Source organism: Leptosomus discolor, chromosome 25, assembly GCF_034619465.1.
Source record: "Leptosomus discolor isolate bLepDis1 chromosome 25, bLepDis1.hap2, whole genome shotgun sequence".
NCBI lineage: Eukaryota > Metazoa > Chordata > Aves > Leptosomiformes > Leptosomidae > Leptosomus > Leptosomus discolor.
In genome coordinates, this window is record NC_141415.1 from 6,877,255 (window position 1) to 6,895,969 (window position 18,715).

General features: G+C 55.9%; 2 protein-coding genes across 5 annotated transcripts in view; one reads left to right on the forward strand and one right to left on the reverse strand.

Moving 5' to 3' along the window:
• Window positions 1–493, forward strand: part of LASP1 (LIM and SH3 protein 1) — a 31,490-nt gene extending 30,997 nt beyond the window's left edge. For all 4 annotated transcript variants that reach the window (XM_086477979.1, XM_086477982.1, XM_086477980.1 and 1 more), the window contains one exon: window positions 320–493. In XM_086477979.1, coding sequence (XP_086334105.1) covers window positions 320–493 — 174 coding nt within the window. The remainder of the gene's footprint in view (window positions 1–319) is intronic.
• Window positions 494–9,191: 8,698 nt separating this feature from the next.
• Window positions 9,192–18,470, reverse strand: FBXO47 (F-box protein 47). The gene is made up of 10 exons (XM_086478194.1): window positions 18,290–18,470; window positions 17,694–17,864; window positions 14,890–14,966; window positions 14,258–14,335; window positions 13,040–13,148; window positions 11,956–12,132; window positions 11,266–11,412; window positions 10,551–10,693; window positions 9,986–10,145; window positions 9,192–9,310 (listed from the first exon to the last, which is right to left on the reverse strand). The coding sequence occupies exons 1-10, from the start codon at window positions 18,468–18,470 to the stop codon at window positions 9,192–9,194; spliced, it is 1,362 nt and encodes a 453-aa protein (XP_086334320.1).
• Between the last annotated feature and the right edge of the window lie 245 nt (window positions 18,471–18,715).

Here is an 18,715-nt window from a genome sequence, read left to right on the forward strand (position 1 = left end):
GAGTACAGCCCGAGGGCTCCCGGTGCCCACCCCAGCGCCAGCCCCCCCGCTTTCCACCTCCCAAGGGTTTGCTCCGCTTGCTCCCCGCTCCTGGGCAGGGCCAGAGCGGTTCTGAAGGGGCCGCTGGGTGCCGTAGCGCTGGGTTCTGCTCGCCACGGCTGCGGCGGGCACCAGCATCCCTGTGCGGTGCCCAGTAAGAACCTGCTGGGTCTGACACGGCTCTTGCCCCAGGACCCCCTGCCCCGTGGGTGGCAGCTCTGCCGGGCACGGCACGGGGAGGGTCTGTGCCCGCTGACCCCTGTTTCCCCCCCCCCCCCAGAAACGTTTCCGCGCCGTCTACGATTACAACGCGGCTGACGAGGACGAGGTCTCCTTCCAGGACGGCGACACCATCATCAACGTGCAGCAGATCGACGACGGGTGGATGTACGGCACGGTGGAGCGCACGGGCGACACGGGCATGCTCCCCGCCAACTACGTGGAGGCCATCTGAGCCGCGGGGAGGGGACGGGGCGCGGGGCTGACAGCCGAGCCCCCAGCCCACGCTGGCCTCCCCCCCGCCCCGTGTGCGTGTGTGTGTGTGTGTGTGTGCGTGCGTCTCTCTGCCCCGGCGTCCCTTATGCCCGGAGCTCTGGCGTCGCCCGCCGGAGCCGCGTCCTGACATCTCGGTCACTCTGTGTTTCTGCAGCCGCCTCCGGTTTCTCTTGCCAGTTTAGCTTCGTTCTAGCTCTGTCGGGACTGAGGGACTGGCTGCAAGGGATGTTGGGGGCTCAAGGGACCAAACCGCCGCAGCTTTCCTTCTCCTTCGGTCTCCCTCCTCTCCAGCCCTCCGAGGTGCTCCGACATTTCCTGGCGGGGGGAGACAGCCGGAGTCGCCGGGACCCCGGCAAAGGGAGGAGGAGACCCCGTCTGTTAGGACCAAATTCCCCCTGCTGTGGTGGGGAGGGGCAGAGGGCACCCTCCCAGGTGAGGGATGCTCGTCCCGAGGGCTGACGGGAGGGACGGGCTGGCAGCCTCCACCCTGCGCCGCCCTGGCTCGTCCCGTGGCTTCTCCCGGCTCCTCCGTGCCGTGTTTCCGTTCAGTCTTTGCTCCCTTCAGTCCTCAAAACAGAGGAACGTTTGCAGTTAAAAATCTCAAAATCTTTCTTTATCCTTGGGATTCAGAGCGGCTGCTCTGGGCAGCCCTGGGAGCGGCTCTTGCTGCTTCTGCCTCCGGCTGCCTCGTTCCACCTCCCCGATCCCTCCGGGGCCGAGCCGGGGCAGGTAAAGGAGCAGCCACAGCACTGCTTCGCCTGGAGGCTGCTGCTCCCGCTCCAGGGCTGGAGACGGGCTGGGCTCCCCGCTCCTCTGCGCTGGGGGGGAGCGCTGCGACACCGAGACCTCACGTCCTCGCTGCAGCTCCGGCTTCACCTCTTTGGGCCGGGGTCTGGGGGTCCCCTGGGCCCCGTGTGCCGGAGCAGCCGCTTCCTCTTAGCGGTGGTCGCTCCCCAAATTCACACCAAATCTTCCTGCTTTTCTCTTGCTGCTGCTGGACTTTTGGGACCCTCCAGAGCCCTCTACCTGCTGGGTAAATGATCTGGGGAGCCGGCAGGATCAGCCCCTCTCCCTCTTCTGAGCCGTGTGTGAAAGATCCTCCCCCTCTGTCAGCACGCTGGGGACCGTCCTGGGTGACTGTCCCCTCCAGCAGCTCGGTCTCGAGTGGCAGAGACCAGGGTTTGGCACCCTGAGCCGCCCTGCACCTCTCGTTGGTCCCCAGCAGCGGTACCGCCCCTGACTTGGGATCACGTCGTGGACCAAAATCTCAAAGCACGTCCCTGCCCCCTTCTCTGTTGGGCTCCGAAGGTCCTGGGGGTGGGCAGGGGCAGGTATAACTGGAAGCCTGTGCGGGGAGGGCAGGAGCAGGATGCTCAGGACTTCTCCCGGGTCACAGCAGCCGACCATCGGGGCAGGGGCGATGCCTTGGTGCTGCCTCCGGCACTCCCGCTGCCCCCCTGCCCGCGCACAGCCCCGGCTCAGCCCAGACCAGGCAGAACCGGGCGGCTGGAGGGACCCGTCCCCTTGCCAGGCTGCTCGGGGCTCCGGCTGCACCGCGGGGCCGGGATGCTTCCGCGGGGAAGCTGCCGCCTTTGCTGTTCGCGAAGGAAAAGAGGGAATCTCGGGACCAAAGCGGCCGAGTTGAGACATTCCTTGGCTCTGGGGACACATCCTTGGGGACAGGATCCCAGAGCCTCATGTCCGCAGTCCCCTTTCTCAAAGCACACAGGACTGGTTTGTGGATGGGGTTGGGGTAACCGGGGTCAGGGGTGCGGGGAGGGGGTTCCTGGCGGGGCAGAGACCCCCCCAGGAGGTGCGAGCCGGGGAGAGGGGAGCGTTTGGCTCCTGGCTCCTTCCCCAAGTGGCTGCAAGGGGAGGGGGGAGAGTGACGGGGACTCCTGGCACCGTCGTCCCTTCGGGGTGAGCGCGGGACCCCAGAAGCAGCTGGGATGGGCTTTACGGGACGGGAATCCCGGTTGGTGCTAAAACGAGCGAGCACAAGAGCAGGGGAGAGGGGGCGGCTGGGCGGGGGGGGGGAGTCCGCGCCTCCCTGCTCATCCTCTTAATCACGTTCTTGTCTGGGAATGGGGGGGGAGTGTCAATGTGAATAAACCGTTTTTTAATGGACCAAATAACACGGGCAATTCCATTTTGGTATACAGACCTTTTTTTAACGCTACCTTGAAACCATTGTCCTAATTCTCCCCTCCCACGCCCTGCCCCTTCTCCCCTGCCATGGGAAACAAACCTCTTACTGCTTGATTTCTGCCTTTTCTCTCAACTTATGCACTTTTTTGCCTTTTTTCATAGCTGAAAAGCACCTAAACCTGTATTTAAAATAAATAAATAAAATAAAATAGTAAAAAAAGAAAAAAAAAAAAAAGAAAAATTGAAAGCTAAATTGCTTCTCATCACGTGTCAAATAGACCCCGTCCATCCCAGCTTCCCCGGTTGCGTCTCAGTGCTGAGCTTAGAACGTGTTTTCTTCCGGATCCGTCGCTTGATTGGGGTTTGTCCTTGTGTACTCCTTCCCGTCGGGTTGAGCACCCACCAATAAAAAAAGTTATTTGGCCTAATTTTTAACTGAACCGTCGAATGGAACAAACCAACCGATTCTCTTCCCGGTTTACTCAAATTAAAAATAAAAGTATAATTTTTACCTGCTGATTGTGCTGGGTTCATTGCGGTCACTTTTCTGGCCATTTTCCTGCTCCTTTGGGAGACGGTGGGGATCTCAGGTCTGGGGGAGGCTGCCAGAGCCGGGGTCATCCCTGCTTGGCCCCCCCGCCCCGCGCCTGGGGAAGGCTGAACTGACCCGGGGTGCAGCTTCTTGGCTCGTCCCTTGCTCTCGGCACGGCTTGAGGCCGAGGGATGCGCTCGAAGCGTTCGGAGCCCCAGTGCAGCGTGTCCGGCCGTTGTGCTGCGGCCACCGGGTCCCCTGGAGCCCCGGGAAATCGGCCTCGAACTCAGCCGTGAGCCGCGTCGGAGGAAGCCTCGCAGGGAGCGGGGCGCAGGTGCTGCCTCCCCGCTTGCTGACCCGCTTCGGGGTCTTGCTCTCAGAAGCCAAACGTGGGTCTGGGATCTGCTGGGGTTCAGGTGAGCCCGGGGCTGCTCCAGAGACCAGACCCACCCTGGGAAATGGTCGGTTCTGTTGGGGGGCACTGGGGCCCGGCTTCACCCGACCTCTCCGGGAACCCAGCACCGTGCCAGCCGGCTCCCCCAGACCCCAGCCAGCCCTTGCGCTCAGAGAGCAGCCGGCGGCAGCTTAGCTTGGCCGCTGCGGTGGGATTTTCAGCCACTGCAGCCTTCAGCAGTGGGGAAAGGAAATCCTGAAGGTGTGTGGAGAAGGATGTTATTTGCATCAGCAGCACTAGCCCCCTAAAAAATTAAAATAGAAAGGCTCCGTGGCTGTTGCTGCTCGCTTAAAACTGTATTGCTTCGAACCGTACCGAAGCAGCTGGTGCGACACGGAAAGCAAAGGGTGCTGCAGTACGCCAGGAGTGCCAGGCTCTGAAAGGTGAGAGTTCAGAGCGGTCCTGACGGATTGACGTGGCTTTGTGACGGCCAAAGCTCTTTTTCGCTTCTTTCCCCTTAGGATGGGCCCTTTCCCAGCTGCAAACGGGGGGGTGGCATCCCTGTAAGCCCCCCAGTAAACTGGGCAGCAGTTTGGGTAGGAGGAAGCAGGGGCACAGCAACCCTCCCGCGGGCAGACGGTGCCTCCCGGGACCTCTCTCGCAGGTCTGGGCTGAGCGAGCGCTCCTCCGCCCGAGCGAGGCTGGAGCCCCATCTGACCGCCTGCGTTTATCCCTTTATTTCCCGCCTGCCTGCTGGAAAGCGGCTCCGTCAGCTCCGACATCATCTCTCCATCCTGAGCAGAGCCAGCCGTGCTCCGGCTGGGAGGGGAGGACGCAGCGGCTGAGCCGCGGGGGGGCTGGCGAGCGAAGCCGGCGACTCTCCGCCGAGCACCCCCTTTCCACGCCGCGGGGGAGCCCGGCCGCCGCTGCCCCACCGGCTCCTCGCTCGCCATGCTGGATATTTTCATCCTGATGTTTTTTGCCATCATCGGCCTGGTGATCCTCTCCTACATCATTTACATGCTCTAGAGCGATGCTGGGGAAGACGCGGCTCAGCCTCAGCCTCGCCATCGAAGCGTCGTCCAGGTGAGCCGCCTGCTCCTCGTCCCACCGGGCTTGAATGTCGGAGAAGGAACGCGCCCGGGGAAGGAGCTGGGGGGGGGGCGGGGGGGCGAGAGGGGATAGTTCTGTTTTTAACTCGGTTGTCGTTGGCTGCTGCTCCCTCCCGAGGCAGCCGAGCTGGAAGGAGGGCACCAGGGTTTATTCTATCAATCAGGCCACCTCGCCCGCTGGAACGAGCGCCGGCTCTCGCGCGGCTGCTGGTTTCTCCCCACCGGGGGTTATCGGCCCCTTCCCCTCTGGAAAAGCCGCTCTCTGCCTCTCCGTGCGCTGCAGCCCAAACCCGGGGGGGTTGTGCCCAAGAGGGAGAGAAATAACGTAGGGGAGAAGCAAGAGGGGATCCTGCGCACGTCATCGGCAAAGGGCGGGGGGGGCCCGGTACCTCCACAACCCCCCCGTGCCGGGTGAAGGGGGGCTGCGGCCGCCGCCTGCGCTCCCCCACGCTGCCACTGCCCCCCGTCACCGTCTCGGGGTCTCCCGCAGCTCTCGGGCCCAGCTCAGACCAGCCTCTCCTTTCTCTTCCACAGCCGCCGCCTGGTCCGTCTCCCTCGGAGCCTTCTAGAAAAGCGTTAACCCCCTGCGAGCCACCGGCTGCCCCGCGCGGGGCGAGGAGCGTTTGGAGGGGGCCGAGCGGGGCGGAGGAGGGGAAATGGGGTGGTGGGGGGGGGGGCTGCGGGGCGACGTCCCGCTGCCAAGGCGGGGGTTGTTCCCGCTGACGCAAGCGGCGTCCCGGGGGGATGCGGAGGGTCCTGCCCCCCCAGCCCGTGTGGCTTAGCCCCTCGGGACGAGCGCTTCCGAGGTCGGTCAGTCGGGTTTAATTTTAGAAAAGCACTTCTATTTTTAATGAGAAATGTTCAAGGAAACGAAATAAAGAGGAATGACACAGGAGAGGTGGTGCTGACTCTGCCGAACGCGTCCCCGCGCATCGACCGCAGGGCTGGGGCGCGCACGGCTCCGGGAGCGAACCCCATTTCCACGAGCACCCTGCAAGCCCCGAGAAGGCCGAGGTGTTGGCAAACGGTGCCGGGACACCTCTGCGTCCCCCAGCGCGAGCAGCAGCCGCTGTGGAGGGGATCAGGCGCTGTGGGGTCCCAGCCAGGCTCTCCCCAGCTCGGAGGGTGCTCGAGCCGTGGCTCACCCTCGCTCAGGTGCCCTCCCCAGGGCTCGGGGAAGCTCCGGGAGGTCTCAGTTCACCTCAGTGTAGAAAAAGGAACATTTTTAATGTGATGGAAATTTCTGTGGGGCGGAAAGAGCGTTTCGGAGCTTCATTTCACCCAGTCTGGAGAGGTCTGGGGAAGGTATTTGGGGCATCAGGAGGATTTTTCCTGTCCTTTCATGAAGCCCTGCACCCAGCCCTGCCCTCACACTCTCAGTCTCACATCATGCTGTTTTCAGACTGAAAGCTTCATCCTCCAAGAAGAAAAACATTTCTTATGCCTGGTGTCTCCCAGGAATATTATTTTTTTAAGCAATAAACACCTGAAATATCTGTAGTGGGAAAAACTGCTCATGCTCCACCAGTTGACCGTGGCCCCATCACACGAGAACGGGATCCCGGGAGAGCAGGGGCTGCGCCGGCACCGCCGGGCTACGCTGGAACTGGTCGGGAAGACTTGCAGAAGATGGTGTTTACAGAAAGAATAGGGATTTCAGAGTCTGGGAATGCTGGATGCGGTTAGAGTTGCCAGCTGAATACTTGACACTGCAATTTCCTGTTAGTAAAACTCCTGAGAGAAACACAAAGTCGGTGGCTTTGCTCCCGAGCGTGTTCTCAGGCCGAGCTCCCCAGGGGGGGTCCCTCACCGCTGAGCCCGGGAGAGGTGGAAAAGCTTCTCCTCGCTCCACCACCAAATATAGTCGAAAATCAGAAGCCTGAAATATTCTGGGAGGAATTTCTTCAAGCATAAGTCATGTTCTCAATAACCTCCGCCTCATGAGCCTGTATCTGATGTCAACATCTGCAGTGATTAAGAGCGAGCGAGCAAGGAGGAATGCGTGGAATGGAAACTCAGCTGAGTGTGAAACCGGGAACAATCGTGTTCTCTTACTCCGAACGCTCCTCTCCCCTCCAAGGGCTGCACCAAGCCGCCAGCTGGGCACAACCGTCCCTTCCTCCGTGCCCCACAGCGCCCAGCGCAGCCGGGGCGCAGCCCTGCTCTGGGAAGGGCCACGCTGGCATGGGGGGGGGGGGGTTCACTGCTCGTCCTGGCAGGGGTTTATCAGCTCCCCACGGCAGCAGTTAAAATTTGGCACCGTATTCTCAAGTATCCCTGTCCCAGCTCCTCTGGCGCCCGGTGTGGCCCGGGGCTCCCCGCCCGGCCGCCGTTAGCCCCGCGGTGTTAACGGGGAGCGCCGCTGGGAGGGCGCTGTTGGAACAGGAGGCTGCGAGGCTGGTGCGGGTTTAGCAGGTCAAACGAAAGTGGTTCGGGAAGTGCCGCTTCGGTGGGTCTGAGCCTTGATCCTTCGGGGAGGAAAGTCCTCGTCCGGTGGAAACGCTGGCGCACGCGCGGCCGCTGCGAAAACGAACGCCCAACACTTGCTGAGGCGCCGCGTTCGTAAGGAAAAGAGCGGTGGGTAGCGGTTAACAACGGCGCCGACATTTCACAACCGGCAGCCGCGTTAAACTTGCATTCCTGGAGGATCTGCCGCGAGAGCGAGCCGGTGCCGGCAGAGCTGACATTTCGCCTTGGTCGACTGCTGCCACTGAATCAAAGAACTCCCTTTTCCTGTATCGCTGCGCTCGCATAATGGCACCCCTTGTGACGGGCTGTAATTTATTGCCGCCGTGTCCTCGGTCCCGGGAGACGAGGCCGGCGCTGGCCGCGCAGCCCCGCGGGGCTTTGTGCCGCAGCCCGGCGGAGCAGCCTGCCACACCAGAAACACAATGGGCCGAGGGGATGCGGCGGCTCAAGACTCCGCTCCATTGTTCCGGGTTCCATCCAGGGAGGTTATTTATGGGCAGCGGTTCCTGCGCCTCGAGGGAGGGACACGGCCAACGAGCGGGGCCGGAGCGTTCCGCCTCAGCGGCTTCTTGGCCGCGGTTCCCTGTCCCTGCGCGCGCTGCGGGTCTGTTTTCTCCTCACGTTTTGGGTTCATTAGCGGTGGGTTTGGAGGCGTTCGGTTCGCTGACTCGGTATCAGGCAGAGCCTCCTGCGTTTGGCTCCCTTGGGCAGCAAGACGGAGCTGCAGCACAGCGGCGCTGGGTGCTCCTGACCGCAACCTTCAAGGGCTGCCAGAAGCAATCGCCAGCGGACGCTCCTCTCCGGGAAGGTTTCACCCCTGCCATCTACCGGCACGCTGCGGAGATCCTCGGCAAACGTATATCCCGTATCCGCCGCTCAGCGCAGTCAGCCCCCGTCTGGAGTGGTATATCCAGCAAATGTCGCAAGCGTTTTTCATGCCCAGGCTTCCAAGCGAGTCATTACAGAGCTGCCGCCAGCTCCTGGCTGATGAAATCAAGTGGGGGCAGCTGAGATAAACGGGCACCACTCGAGCTGCTTCCAGCAGCTGAGGACGGGCCTTCAGGGCTCAGCGTGGGGCCCTGCGGCTCCAAGCTGGTCCTGAAGGAGCACTGAAACGTTTGGGAAGCGGTTCAGGCGGAGAAGGCGGCCAGTTAACAACGGGAAGAGCCATGCTGTGAACGCAAGTGCTGTTTATTTCGCGTTACGTGCTCCGTGATGAAGGCAATACAGCAGAAACCCCAAACCTTTCACAAGCAGCAAACACTGACACGCTTTAATGAACAGTGATCTTGGCCTACGTGCATCGAACGCGCCTTCAACTGCGCTAAGTCCTACAAAGGCAAACAGACTCTAACAGCTCGGTCATCACACGGGGCAGGGCGAGGGGCCTGGAGTTTCTTCCACTCGATGGTTAAAAGGCACCCGGAGTCCGAGAGGAAAACGCTCGCCTGGATTGATGGAAGCAGTTCAGTTGCTGTCGGGAATCGCCTCCTCTGCTAGACCTGGAGGTACAACCTGCGGAGCGGAGTGCAGGCGTTCGGAAGACGTCTCCGCCTCCTCCGATTCCCAAGAGAAAACAAAACCAGAAGATCAAAACATTGTCGGTTCTGAACTAAGGGAACGTTCTTCACTTTGTGTGTGCACACCAAACACGGAAGCCCCCTCGGTTTTATTGGGGGTGCAGACAGCCACGGCGGGGAAAGAACGCGGCCCATGCTCCCAGCGGAGGCCCCCGGCTGCCTCAGCGGGTCTCAGCGGGGCCTCGGAGGAGCGAAACGCGCAGAGCTCCGCTGCGAAGGCTCCAAGGTCCCCGCTGGCTCCCTGAGCTCATTCAGCTGGTCAGACACGTGTGTCACCAGCTTCTCCTGCTCCAGCTCTTACTGGAATGGAAATTTAAGACGTATTTGGACATTGCTTTGCAAATATTTAAAAAAATAAAAATAAAAAAGAGAGAGAGAAAAATCCAGCAGGATTAGAGCAAGAGTCTGTGAAGGTCAGAGCATCAGACAGTGTTGCTGCTGCTCCTCATGGCCAGGTACAGGATTTCTTTATGGAAGTTCGCTTGCGCATTCACAAGGTGAAACAAGTTCAAGAAGCTGCTGTCGTCTTCATCGCGATCCCCTACCAGGGCAAAGAAAACCATTTAGAAATGATTAGTGCAACTCTGTGACTTCCTTGAAGATAAATCTTACCCCTTCCGTGTTTTCAGCAGAGGCTGAATCTCGCTGAGATTCACGAGGCCTCAGCTCCCGCCCCCGATGGCAGGGCGGCTGGGTGAGCACAGGAGACTCTCTCCAAAATTCTCTCGCCAGCTTGTCCCAAGACGGACAAGAACAATTGCGCGTTAAGACAAGAACCTGCCCGAGCTGAGCAGGCCAGTGGCGCCACCAGAATCGACCTGGAGGTTTTGCCAAGCTGCGGACAGGGAGCACCTGCGGCCTGGTGAGCCGAGCGGGCTGGGGGGCAGCTGCTGAGGGCCTGGGTCAGACACAGCCCGGCGGGGCCTCGGCCCCCCTGCTCTGGCGGGATGTGATTTAAAAGGCCGTTTGTTTCGCCACCCGCGGCGCTAAGAACCTCTTAGGCAAGAGAAACGGGTTCAAATAAACGTCTCTCCTCACGATGGCACTGGGCTGGTTGTTTTACCAAAAATCTTCAGGCGCTGCGGTGCTGTTCTGCCCGGGGAGGGAGGGAGCGGGGACAGGCTGCGATGCCGCGCCAGCGGCGTCGCTCGACGCCTCGGTCGGCGCCAGCTCCTGGCTAAAGGGCTCGTCCTGGCTGGCAGAGCCGCGGCCTTACCGGACAGCACGGCCTGGAGCATGTCCATGATCATGCGCGCGAAGGTGTTCTCCACGCACTGCAGGAAGTTGTTTCTCTCCCCCGGCGTGGCGAAAACTTCGCAGACCTTCTGCATCATCTTTACCGCCCAGTCCATGCAGTACAGGTCCTTCTCACAGACCTGACACACACAGGACAGATTAGAAACACCCCTTTTATGATGAGAGCGATGGGATGAAAGGCAAGATTAAATCTTAGAATTAATTATCAATTCTAATGAACAACTGGATCGTTGGCTGCAGCCACGGCCTGGAAAGTGAGGGTGGTTTACGACGAACTAGAGGCTGTTCTTGCTGGCACACTGACAGGAGAACGTGTCACCCTTCCGCCAGCAGGACCTCTCCTCGCGGACAGGCTTGCTGCCTCGCTGAGATGGGCTGGGCAGGGCCCGGGGGGCTGGGAGAGTCCCAAGCCTCTCACTCCTGGTTTGCAGGAGGCGATGGGGAAACAGCTTTCAAGTCCGGGAGAGCAAATCTGGGGGTAAAGAGACGAGAGGCCCGAGCCCGCTCTGTCCGCCGGTACTCACCAAAGCCAGGAAGACCACGAGCCGGGCCAACTCGACGGCTCTCCCGTTCACAGCTTTACTGGCCATGAAAGTGAAGCAAATGCTGTTTCCGCTCAGAATAAGCAGCCGAACGTTGTTCTCCATGAGCCACGCCCGGGGAACCACTTTGTAATAAAACAGAGAGAATTTCAGCGATCTTTGCAGAGAAAGAAAGGGGTGCCACCGTCGACGGGAGTTTGTGAATTGCTGGCTCTGACAGCTGACCAGGCTTCGCGAGGGGACACAATCACAGCAATGAAGCCGTGCAAGCCCTTCCCGCTGGCAATACACTTAGAGCTCTTCACGGCCATTTCTGTGACATAAGCTCACCCAAAACTAACTTTCAACGTAGCCGTTAACACTGTTCAGTAGAATTTTGGCTCGGAAAAACGTTCTGTTTCCAGCTTACATAGCCTGGGCAACGTTTCCTTCATAATGGCTTGACAAGACTTGAGCTTTAAAGGTCAGCATGGATTCTTAAAATATTTCACAACGGGGAAGGACAGCCCCAGTTCACAAGCAGTGTTGGGTTTCTCCCATCCCCAGCGACTGCCTGGCTTCCAGGGGTAACGACTTCCCCAGTGACACCGTGAGGGAGGTTTCCCGAGGCACCCCCGTGTCCGAAACACAGTTATTGCCAGGTTTGGAGGACACAAGCGTATCATCCAAGGGATTAATGGTAAAGGTAAAAACACACCTGACAGCTCATCCACGAGACTGATAACATCATCTGCTGTCCATTCTCTAGCTTCTGTATCGTACAGCAGTTTAATTGCATCTGCCAGACCTTTCAGACTGGTCTCATCTGTGGGTCCTTCTATCATTTTCTGCCAAACCACATGTCCTGAGCAATATATTAATCACAGCTGCTATTAAGTGACAAAGTAAATTGTTTTGGGTTTTTTTTAAACAAGGGAGGTGCTAAAATGGGCCCGGGTCAGAGGAGGGGAAAGCAGGTAACACAACGCAGTCTTTGCGACAGGGAGATTTTGTCCAGCTGTCATTTTAGCAGGGACAGGGGTAGCTGCAGCATGAATCAAAGGGCAATTTAAAGAAACTAGGTCTAATAATTAAGTGAAAAGGGCGATTTCCTTCAGGGAAACAGATGCTGCTCTGAGGTGCATTTGAGCTAACGCTGCCCTAAGCTGGAGGTGCAATTTCTTCACCTGGATTACACAGATCCATAGGGATGTGTATATGTACACACACGTGGTTTTACGTGTGTCTGTGAGGCCTGGTTAAGCAGAACGATTCTTTTCTAGGTGACACGATTACATTTTATTTGCATAAAGTTTGGGTTTCGGAACTGCTGCGTCCTGAAGGAGATCTCATTCTCAGGGAACAAACTTTGAAAATTACTCCTCCCCCCCCCCCCCAGACTACTCGCCATCGAGGGAGGACACCGGCCCGAAGATGATATACAGCAGGCGAGCCTGACTGACGATGGGCCACGGCTTCAAAATGCGGGTCAGCCAGAAGGCAGAATTGCTCTGGTGGATCCAGTGGTTCAACAAGACGCTACGACAGAACAGCCTGATCCGCAGCTCCAGCTTTCGGGCACTGCCTGGGGCAAAAGGACGGAGATGTTATAAACCTCTCAAGCCTCGTGCCATACAGATGATTTCTTTATTATTTTTAGGGTTTTTTTTCAATGGGAAGAGAAAGGATTTTCTTCAAGCTGCCCACAAACGTTAGGGGGATTGAATTAAATTCTCAGCTCTTTTGGGTACCTGGCAGTAAATTCAGGGCACAGAACCTGTCAGTGCACCCGCCGGTACCTCTCTGCAGCAGCTCGTGCGACTCTTCAGGGGCTCTCAGCTGCGGGGTTTGGGTTTTGGGGTCTGGCCTCCGCAAGCAGCAACAGGAGGAAGCGTGTGCGCGGCCGCCTGTGAAGCGTCGCACAGAAACACCCGGTTCTGTGCTGGGTAACACGAGAATTTCTCGAGAGGCATGTGCCACGTCAGTGCTGTGTTTCGGAAACATTAAGGGTAACTTTCGGCTGCATCATTTTATTTCTCTGGTGGTTCCTTTCCCGCCGATTTTGCTGGCACGGGTGTGCGGCAGGAAAGATTCCGGTCCGTGTTACCCTACGTACACACGTAACTTCTGCGTTGGGGCGATAACGGAAGGATTCAGAAAAACCTAAACGCCTCTCAAGACAATCCCTTCGCTACAGGATATGTGTCGAAGACAAAAGCACTTTTCTTTTGCTTTTGGTGAAGAAAAACCAGCTGTATTCATCGGCATGAAGGCCAAGTACTTGCTTTAGGATGCCCACTTGCTGCGCAGTAGCGGAGCTAGCGGCGCGCACGTGAGACTCAGGAAAGGCCTGGTGCTACAAGGCTTAGCTGAGCTGGAGCATCCTCAACTCCAGACACATTTTGTCGGCAGTAAAATCAAGATCCATTTCCTGACTTCTCCATGACAGCCCGTTTCGATTTCGTAGGGCTTTTGTCCGCCTTGACGATTACCTGGTTTGCTGCTGACGACTGTCTCTACTTTACGGGGTAAATTGCTCAGCTCACAGAGGAAGTTGAAAACTCGGTGGCACTCTAGATCATCCCAGCCTGCTGTTAGGACCTGGAGAGTGCAAGAGAAAGTGGGTAAAAATTAACAGACTGAGATCACCGTGGCGTTTCTCGTGAAATACAACCTGCCCTGCAATTCATCAGAAGAAGAGGGAGGGAAGGTGCCAGCCCCGGAGCGTGATGCCCGCACAGCATCTCCCTGACGAGCGTAGGGAAAGCATTCCCCGCCACAGAGGTGCTGCACGTTGTGGCAGAGGCTCTACTTAAGCTTAACGCAGCCCAGAATCAAGAGCTGCTGACGGCGTTCCACGTCCAGGGCCAAGCTCTACTTTTGAACCTTACGTGGAAAAGTACACAAAGGTATTTGCTGCAAAGACAAACGTCCCGGCACAAATAATTATCTCTTAACCACAGGAAGATAATCACGGGTTTTGTGTTATCAAATACTTTAAGGCTGCAGATGTGTACAACACCTGGACACACGAGTTTCTGAGACTCAAATGCATGTAAAACGTGCTCAAAATGCCTGTTCTTCTAAGAGAGAACTTGTTTCTGTCCTTTTTTAAACCAAGTTACTCGCCAGTAAATCCTCCACTGCGGCATCCTACCACTTCCCAACCAAACATCTCAAGTGGTGTTAAAACGGTCCTGCCCTTAGCCTTTACTGCATGTTTGCAATCACGGAGTCATTACAGTAGAGAAGCTGTGGATTGCTGAACTAATTCATCTGACACTGGGTTTTGGGGTTTTTTAAATTAATTTATTCTACCACAAGGTAAGAAAAATATTCTGGCCTACGACATGTACAGCCGTTTACTTTTAACCTAGACCAGCTCTGCTCCTGGTTTGTGAGCTTGAACCTGCGTAGTGAAACGCTCCGCTTCTCCCATGTCTCCTTAGATAATAAATCGCTAATCAAAATCCAGACTGGTGGGTAGGGAAATCCAGAGCAAGGAATTTTCAAGAGTCAAATCAGCAACTCGAACAACCAGAAAGGAAATTTGGAAAACTATGTGAATAAACACACTCCCCCTACACCCCAAGGCTCAAAACCATCTTCTACTTCTAAATATCTTGCAAAAACACAGATTAATTTAGAAAACAACCTTAATTTTCTGTTATATTTGTGCTACTTGCCTTCTCCCCGTAAGGATACCGTACCTGTAAAAATACCCCATAGCACTGGAATCCTAAACACTGCAAAGGACGCGGACAACCATAAAGTTTAAAACAGGAAACCTGCAAGTGCAAAACACCAGTTATTCATCTTAACTGACCATAAGGTAATTCCCATGATCGAAAAAGCTCCGTGCACCTTGGGTACAGCAATACTGACGGGAGATTCGGCAGGATTCCCTGCCCTGGTCGTACGGAGGAAACGCCTCCTAGGACCTGTGCTACGGCGTCGCGTTCAGGTCAGAACTGTGGTCAAGTGGGGGTGCAAAAGGTGTGCAAGAAGGGCAGTGCGGTTTGCAGGAGAGTAAAACGTCTGTGAAGAGCTGTGCTCTCCCACGGCAAAATTCCTAGCAGCCCACCAACCGAAGAAAAGTTGAAAACCACGGATCTCGGACTACGCCCTCTCAGCTGATCGGCCCTGCGCTCAGCGCGCTGGCTCAGGCTTCCCCAGGGTTACCCAGCGGCTGTTTTCAAACCAACCCATTCGGCACCCAGCGGCGATGAACTCCAGCAAAGGGACAGCCAAAGGCACAATTCAGCCAGCCCGGGCCTCGCAGGAACGGCAGCGTAAGGGCAAGGGGGTGTTTGAACCACGGGTGGAAGGAACGTGGCCTCACCTCGGCGAGAACCTGGTGCGTGTACTTCAGCCTGTCCCTCGTGGGCAGCAGGAGCGTGCACCGCTTGAGCAGCAGCCCTGCGGACAGAACGAGAACGCACACGGCTCGGGGCGCTCCCTCACGGCGCGGGCCGAGCTGAAGCGCTCGCACCGCGGGCAGGAGCACCCCCGGGGAGGAGCAGTTCTGCTGCGAGGGGAAAGGGCGGCACGAAAGAGCGACCCGTGCCTTGGAGAAGGGCGTCTGCTTTGGGGGGGGGACACACATCACTAAAGAGATGCTGCCAGGGAGTGTGTCCACTCCCTGGGCCGTGACACGTTCGTTGTGTTGTTTAAAAGTCCCTGTTAGTCACAGCTGGAGCCCTACTGAAATACTGTGCTGGGTGGAGAATGAGGCTGTTAAAAATACGGGAAATAAACGTTACTCGTTGCACCTCTTCTAACAGCACCCTGGGGAACGCTGGTTTTCCCCTTACATCATGGAAAGAGGAGCTTCCAAAATTTTTGCAAGATAGCCACACGCTCTAAAAAGAAAATATCCTAAACCGTGTTAATGTAAAACATAGCTGAGAGGGGAAAGTATTTTCCTATACAGGACTGAAACGGTATGTGTTCGGGATGTCAAAGCCTGGAGCTCATTACAGCGTGGAACAGCTGTTTGTTAAGCAGCACGGGTTTTCTACACCACTGGTAGAAAATGGGTTAACCGCTTGCTCTTCAAAACTTTTACCAGAATAAAAAATATATATCTTGTTTGCTAATGAATCAAGAAATCCACAGAAAAGCATGTGCTTATCTGGAAATATAACTTTTTTTTCCCTGAATTGTCAGTCTCCCAAAAAACACATAACTTCTCCAATGTCAGAAGTACTTGGTGCATTTGCTGTGGTTCTGCATTGACTCCCTCCTTATTTAGCAGCGTGTTAGCATTCCTGCGTGACAGACAGAACTCATTCATCAGCCTGGGCCACGGTCCAAAGCTCGGCCAAGTCCATTTGCCATCGACCAGCTCAGACTGCGGCCAGAGCTCCCTGAAGAAGAGCAGACGCTGCTCAGGCAGGGTCGCTGCGGCGCAGAACGCGGCCATCGGCGGGGGGAAAAGGGTTGAGCCGAAGGTCCGGCTTCGGCGCCGAAGGACGGGGCCACCACCGGTTATAACTCAGGCCCGTTTTAAACAGCGACCGAAGTTCTGACCCCGCTACAAGTCCGGGAAGATTTTGCCGTGGGCCCCCGGGGAGCCAGGCCCCTCCGGGTTTGGGTGAGGTTGGTGGGACGTGCGGACCCCGTTCAGGCTCTCTGAACAGGACGGAGGTTTTCCCATCAAATCCAGCCTTTCCTGCTGCAAAGTAAATACTGATTTTGCAACCGACCTCTTAACGAAACCTCTGCAGCCTCCCACCGGTGACACAGATACCGCCCGTGACCTGTCTATGTCACTACACCACGTTTTCACTACTCGCCCTGCTGCAGCCGCGGGTTCACACCTCCAGCTAAACGCCAAGTTGCCATTTTGTCTGTGGTTACTACAAAGCCCAAACCAATTTTGATTTTTATTTTTTTTTTTAAGAATTGTAGGGTTCCGGCCTTCCTTTTAAAAAGAAAACACTAAGATTATCTTCAGATACCTCAAAACCTTGCTTGCCACAGGAGGTCTTTGGTCTCTGCGGCTGTGACAGCGCTCCGTTACCTCGCGCGCGCCGTTAGCGCCCCGAGTTCAAGCCCCGCTGGTGACTCTGACCTAACCATGGCGCCGCCCCGCTGCTCTGCCAGTTAAACAACGGCTTTTTTATCAGATGGGGAGCAGTAAATAGAGATGGGTAAAATGATGTTTCAACTTCATTCAGTTCCCTGATGGAACCCTTGAGAGTGATTTAGAATCCACGCGGTTTAAAAATGAGCGGAAAAGTTAAAAAGCAAACAGTCTGAATCGGAGGCTGCGCAGCGCTCCTCATCACCACCGGGCCCATGTTATTGTGATCTAGATGTCCAGTACGCCACGCCACGCCAGGTCTGAGCAGCTGGAAAGAAGAACCAGTGAATCTTTTCCCCCAGAAAGGGTTCAGTGAGCACCCGATATACCACGACAGCGAAAGCGCAGACATTTTCACATGGCCCTGAAGCTGAGAGCGAGAGGAAAACGTGTCCTTCGTGCCCGGTTCGGTCTTTGAACTCTGGCACAAACCTGCCAAGGAGAAGGCGAGTCACTGACAACTGTGACAACACTTTGGGGACGAGCACACTTCCTTCCCAAGCAGTGGAATGGGATCTGGGCTGCATCTCGAGCAGACTGTCGAGCAGCCTGGTGGCAACTGTTGTCGGTCGCCTTAGAATGAGGCTGGGTTTGAGCACGGCAGCTCCGTTTCCCAGACGGAGGAATGCGAGCTACCCCAACGCGATACACGAAGGCAGCCTGAACAGCCAAATTCCTCCCGCCAGCGTGGGGCCTGGGCCTCTTGGTTCCTCCTGCAGTTTCCAGCGGTGGTGTCCAAACAAACTAAATTTGGAAACACCTACTCCTGAGAACTGATCCTCTGCCCAGCCCCTGCTCGCCCTTTAATAGGAAAAAAATAAACACAGAGGAGGCAGAACATACATTATTTTTCCTGTAAGTATGAGGTTTTGGACTCATCTCGGGTAATTCCTCCCGCCTCCCCCTGGCAGTGACTGGTATTGGAGCGGGCTGTTTGGCATGGGAAGGGACTTTGCTTTCAGAGGGAGCCGCACAACCGATCGATGAGTGTACGAGGAGAAACCTTTTAGCTGAGTTTGGTTCTCCTCTCATTGTTACCATTTGCGTTAAAGGATCACCTAGAGATTTGTAGTGCTCTAAAATATCGGATCCTTCTCTCTTGGCAGGTAGCTCAAGGTTATGAAAGTCTCGCGGTAAGAGCCTTCGGTTTCCTGACGGGGTTGAGATGTAATTAGTAAGGCGGCGGCTCATGGTTTTCGACACCATGCTCAGCGTGCTGATGTCCCTCACTGAAAAAAGCAAAACCCAGCATACTTGTAAACCTTTACTGCAAGAAAAACGCCGATCACCAGTCAATAACTTTATCTTACTCCGAAAATAGGCCAAGAAATAAGACTCACAAATAAACCAAAATTCAATTACTGTTTATCTCCTTTGCCAACAAACTCTAGTAATTAGAAATGGATAGATCTAAGGAACGCTTTTCACACATAATAGGCGAAACCCACTTCAAATAGTTTGCAATTATCATTTAAATTTTGGTCATTTGGTTCTTCATACGTAAAAGCTGAAAATTCAGCGAATGAGTCACCTAAAATGACTTCAACTAGCTAAAAGCTAAAACATTTTCAATAATAATGTTTTTTTCTAAATGGAAAAGTTTTGTGGTAATTTTCTGATATCGGGAGCAACGCCTTTCTCATCAGATTCTCACCTGAAAGATAATTCAACACCATTTGAAAGATCTCCAGTGGAAGTGTTTGAAAATATCCGAGTGCTGAGAGGGCCTGGGAAGCCCTGTCCGAGCTGCTGCAGCGCTCTCTGGAGTGACGGTTACTGCGTCTGCACTTCTGGGTGGGAACCAAGGTGCAGCTGGTCCCTGCAGTGGATGTCATTGTGCTCAGTCCCATGAATTTAACCTGGAGAGAAAACATCAAAGTCCTGTTTTCAGTGGAGGAAAACACCGTGCCCAAAACCAGGCTAAGAGGAAATCACTCCAATTTAGACGCAGCGATGGAGTGTGAAAATCTTGTCGTACGCGGGGGTTAAATTCCTGTCTGAGTTTAGTGCAATGACAGGCAATTTGCTGAATAATTTTCTAACTCCGTGTCTCAGAGAATGGAGAGTTGAGCTGATCACA

Coding starts and splice junctions, on each gene's coding strand:
- FBXO47 (XM_086478194.1), bottom strand. CDS start 18,470: ATGACATCCACTGCAGGGACCAGCTGCACCTTGGTTCCCACCCAGAAG. Junction 13,149..14,257: donor GCTATGGGGTATTTTTACAG/GTACGGTATCCT, acceptor TGCACTCTCCAG/GTCCTAACAGCAGGCTGGGA. Junction 10,146..10,550: donor TCGTGGTCTTCCTGGCTTTG/GTGAGTACCGGC, acceptor TGTGTGTGTCAG/GTCTGTGAGAAGGACCTGTA.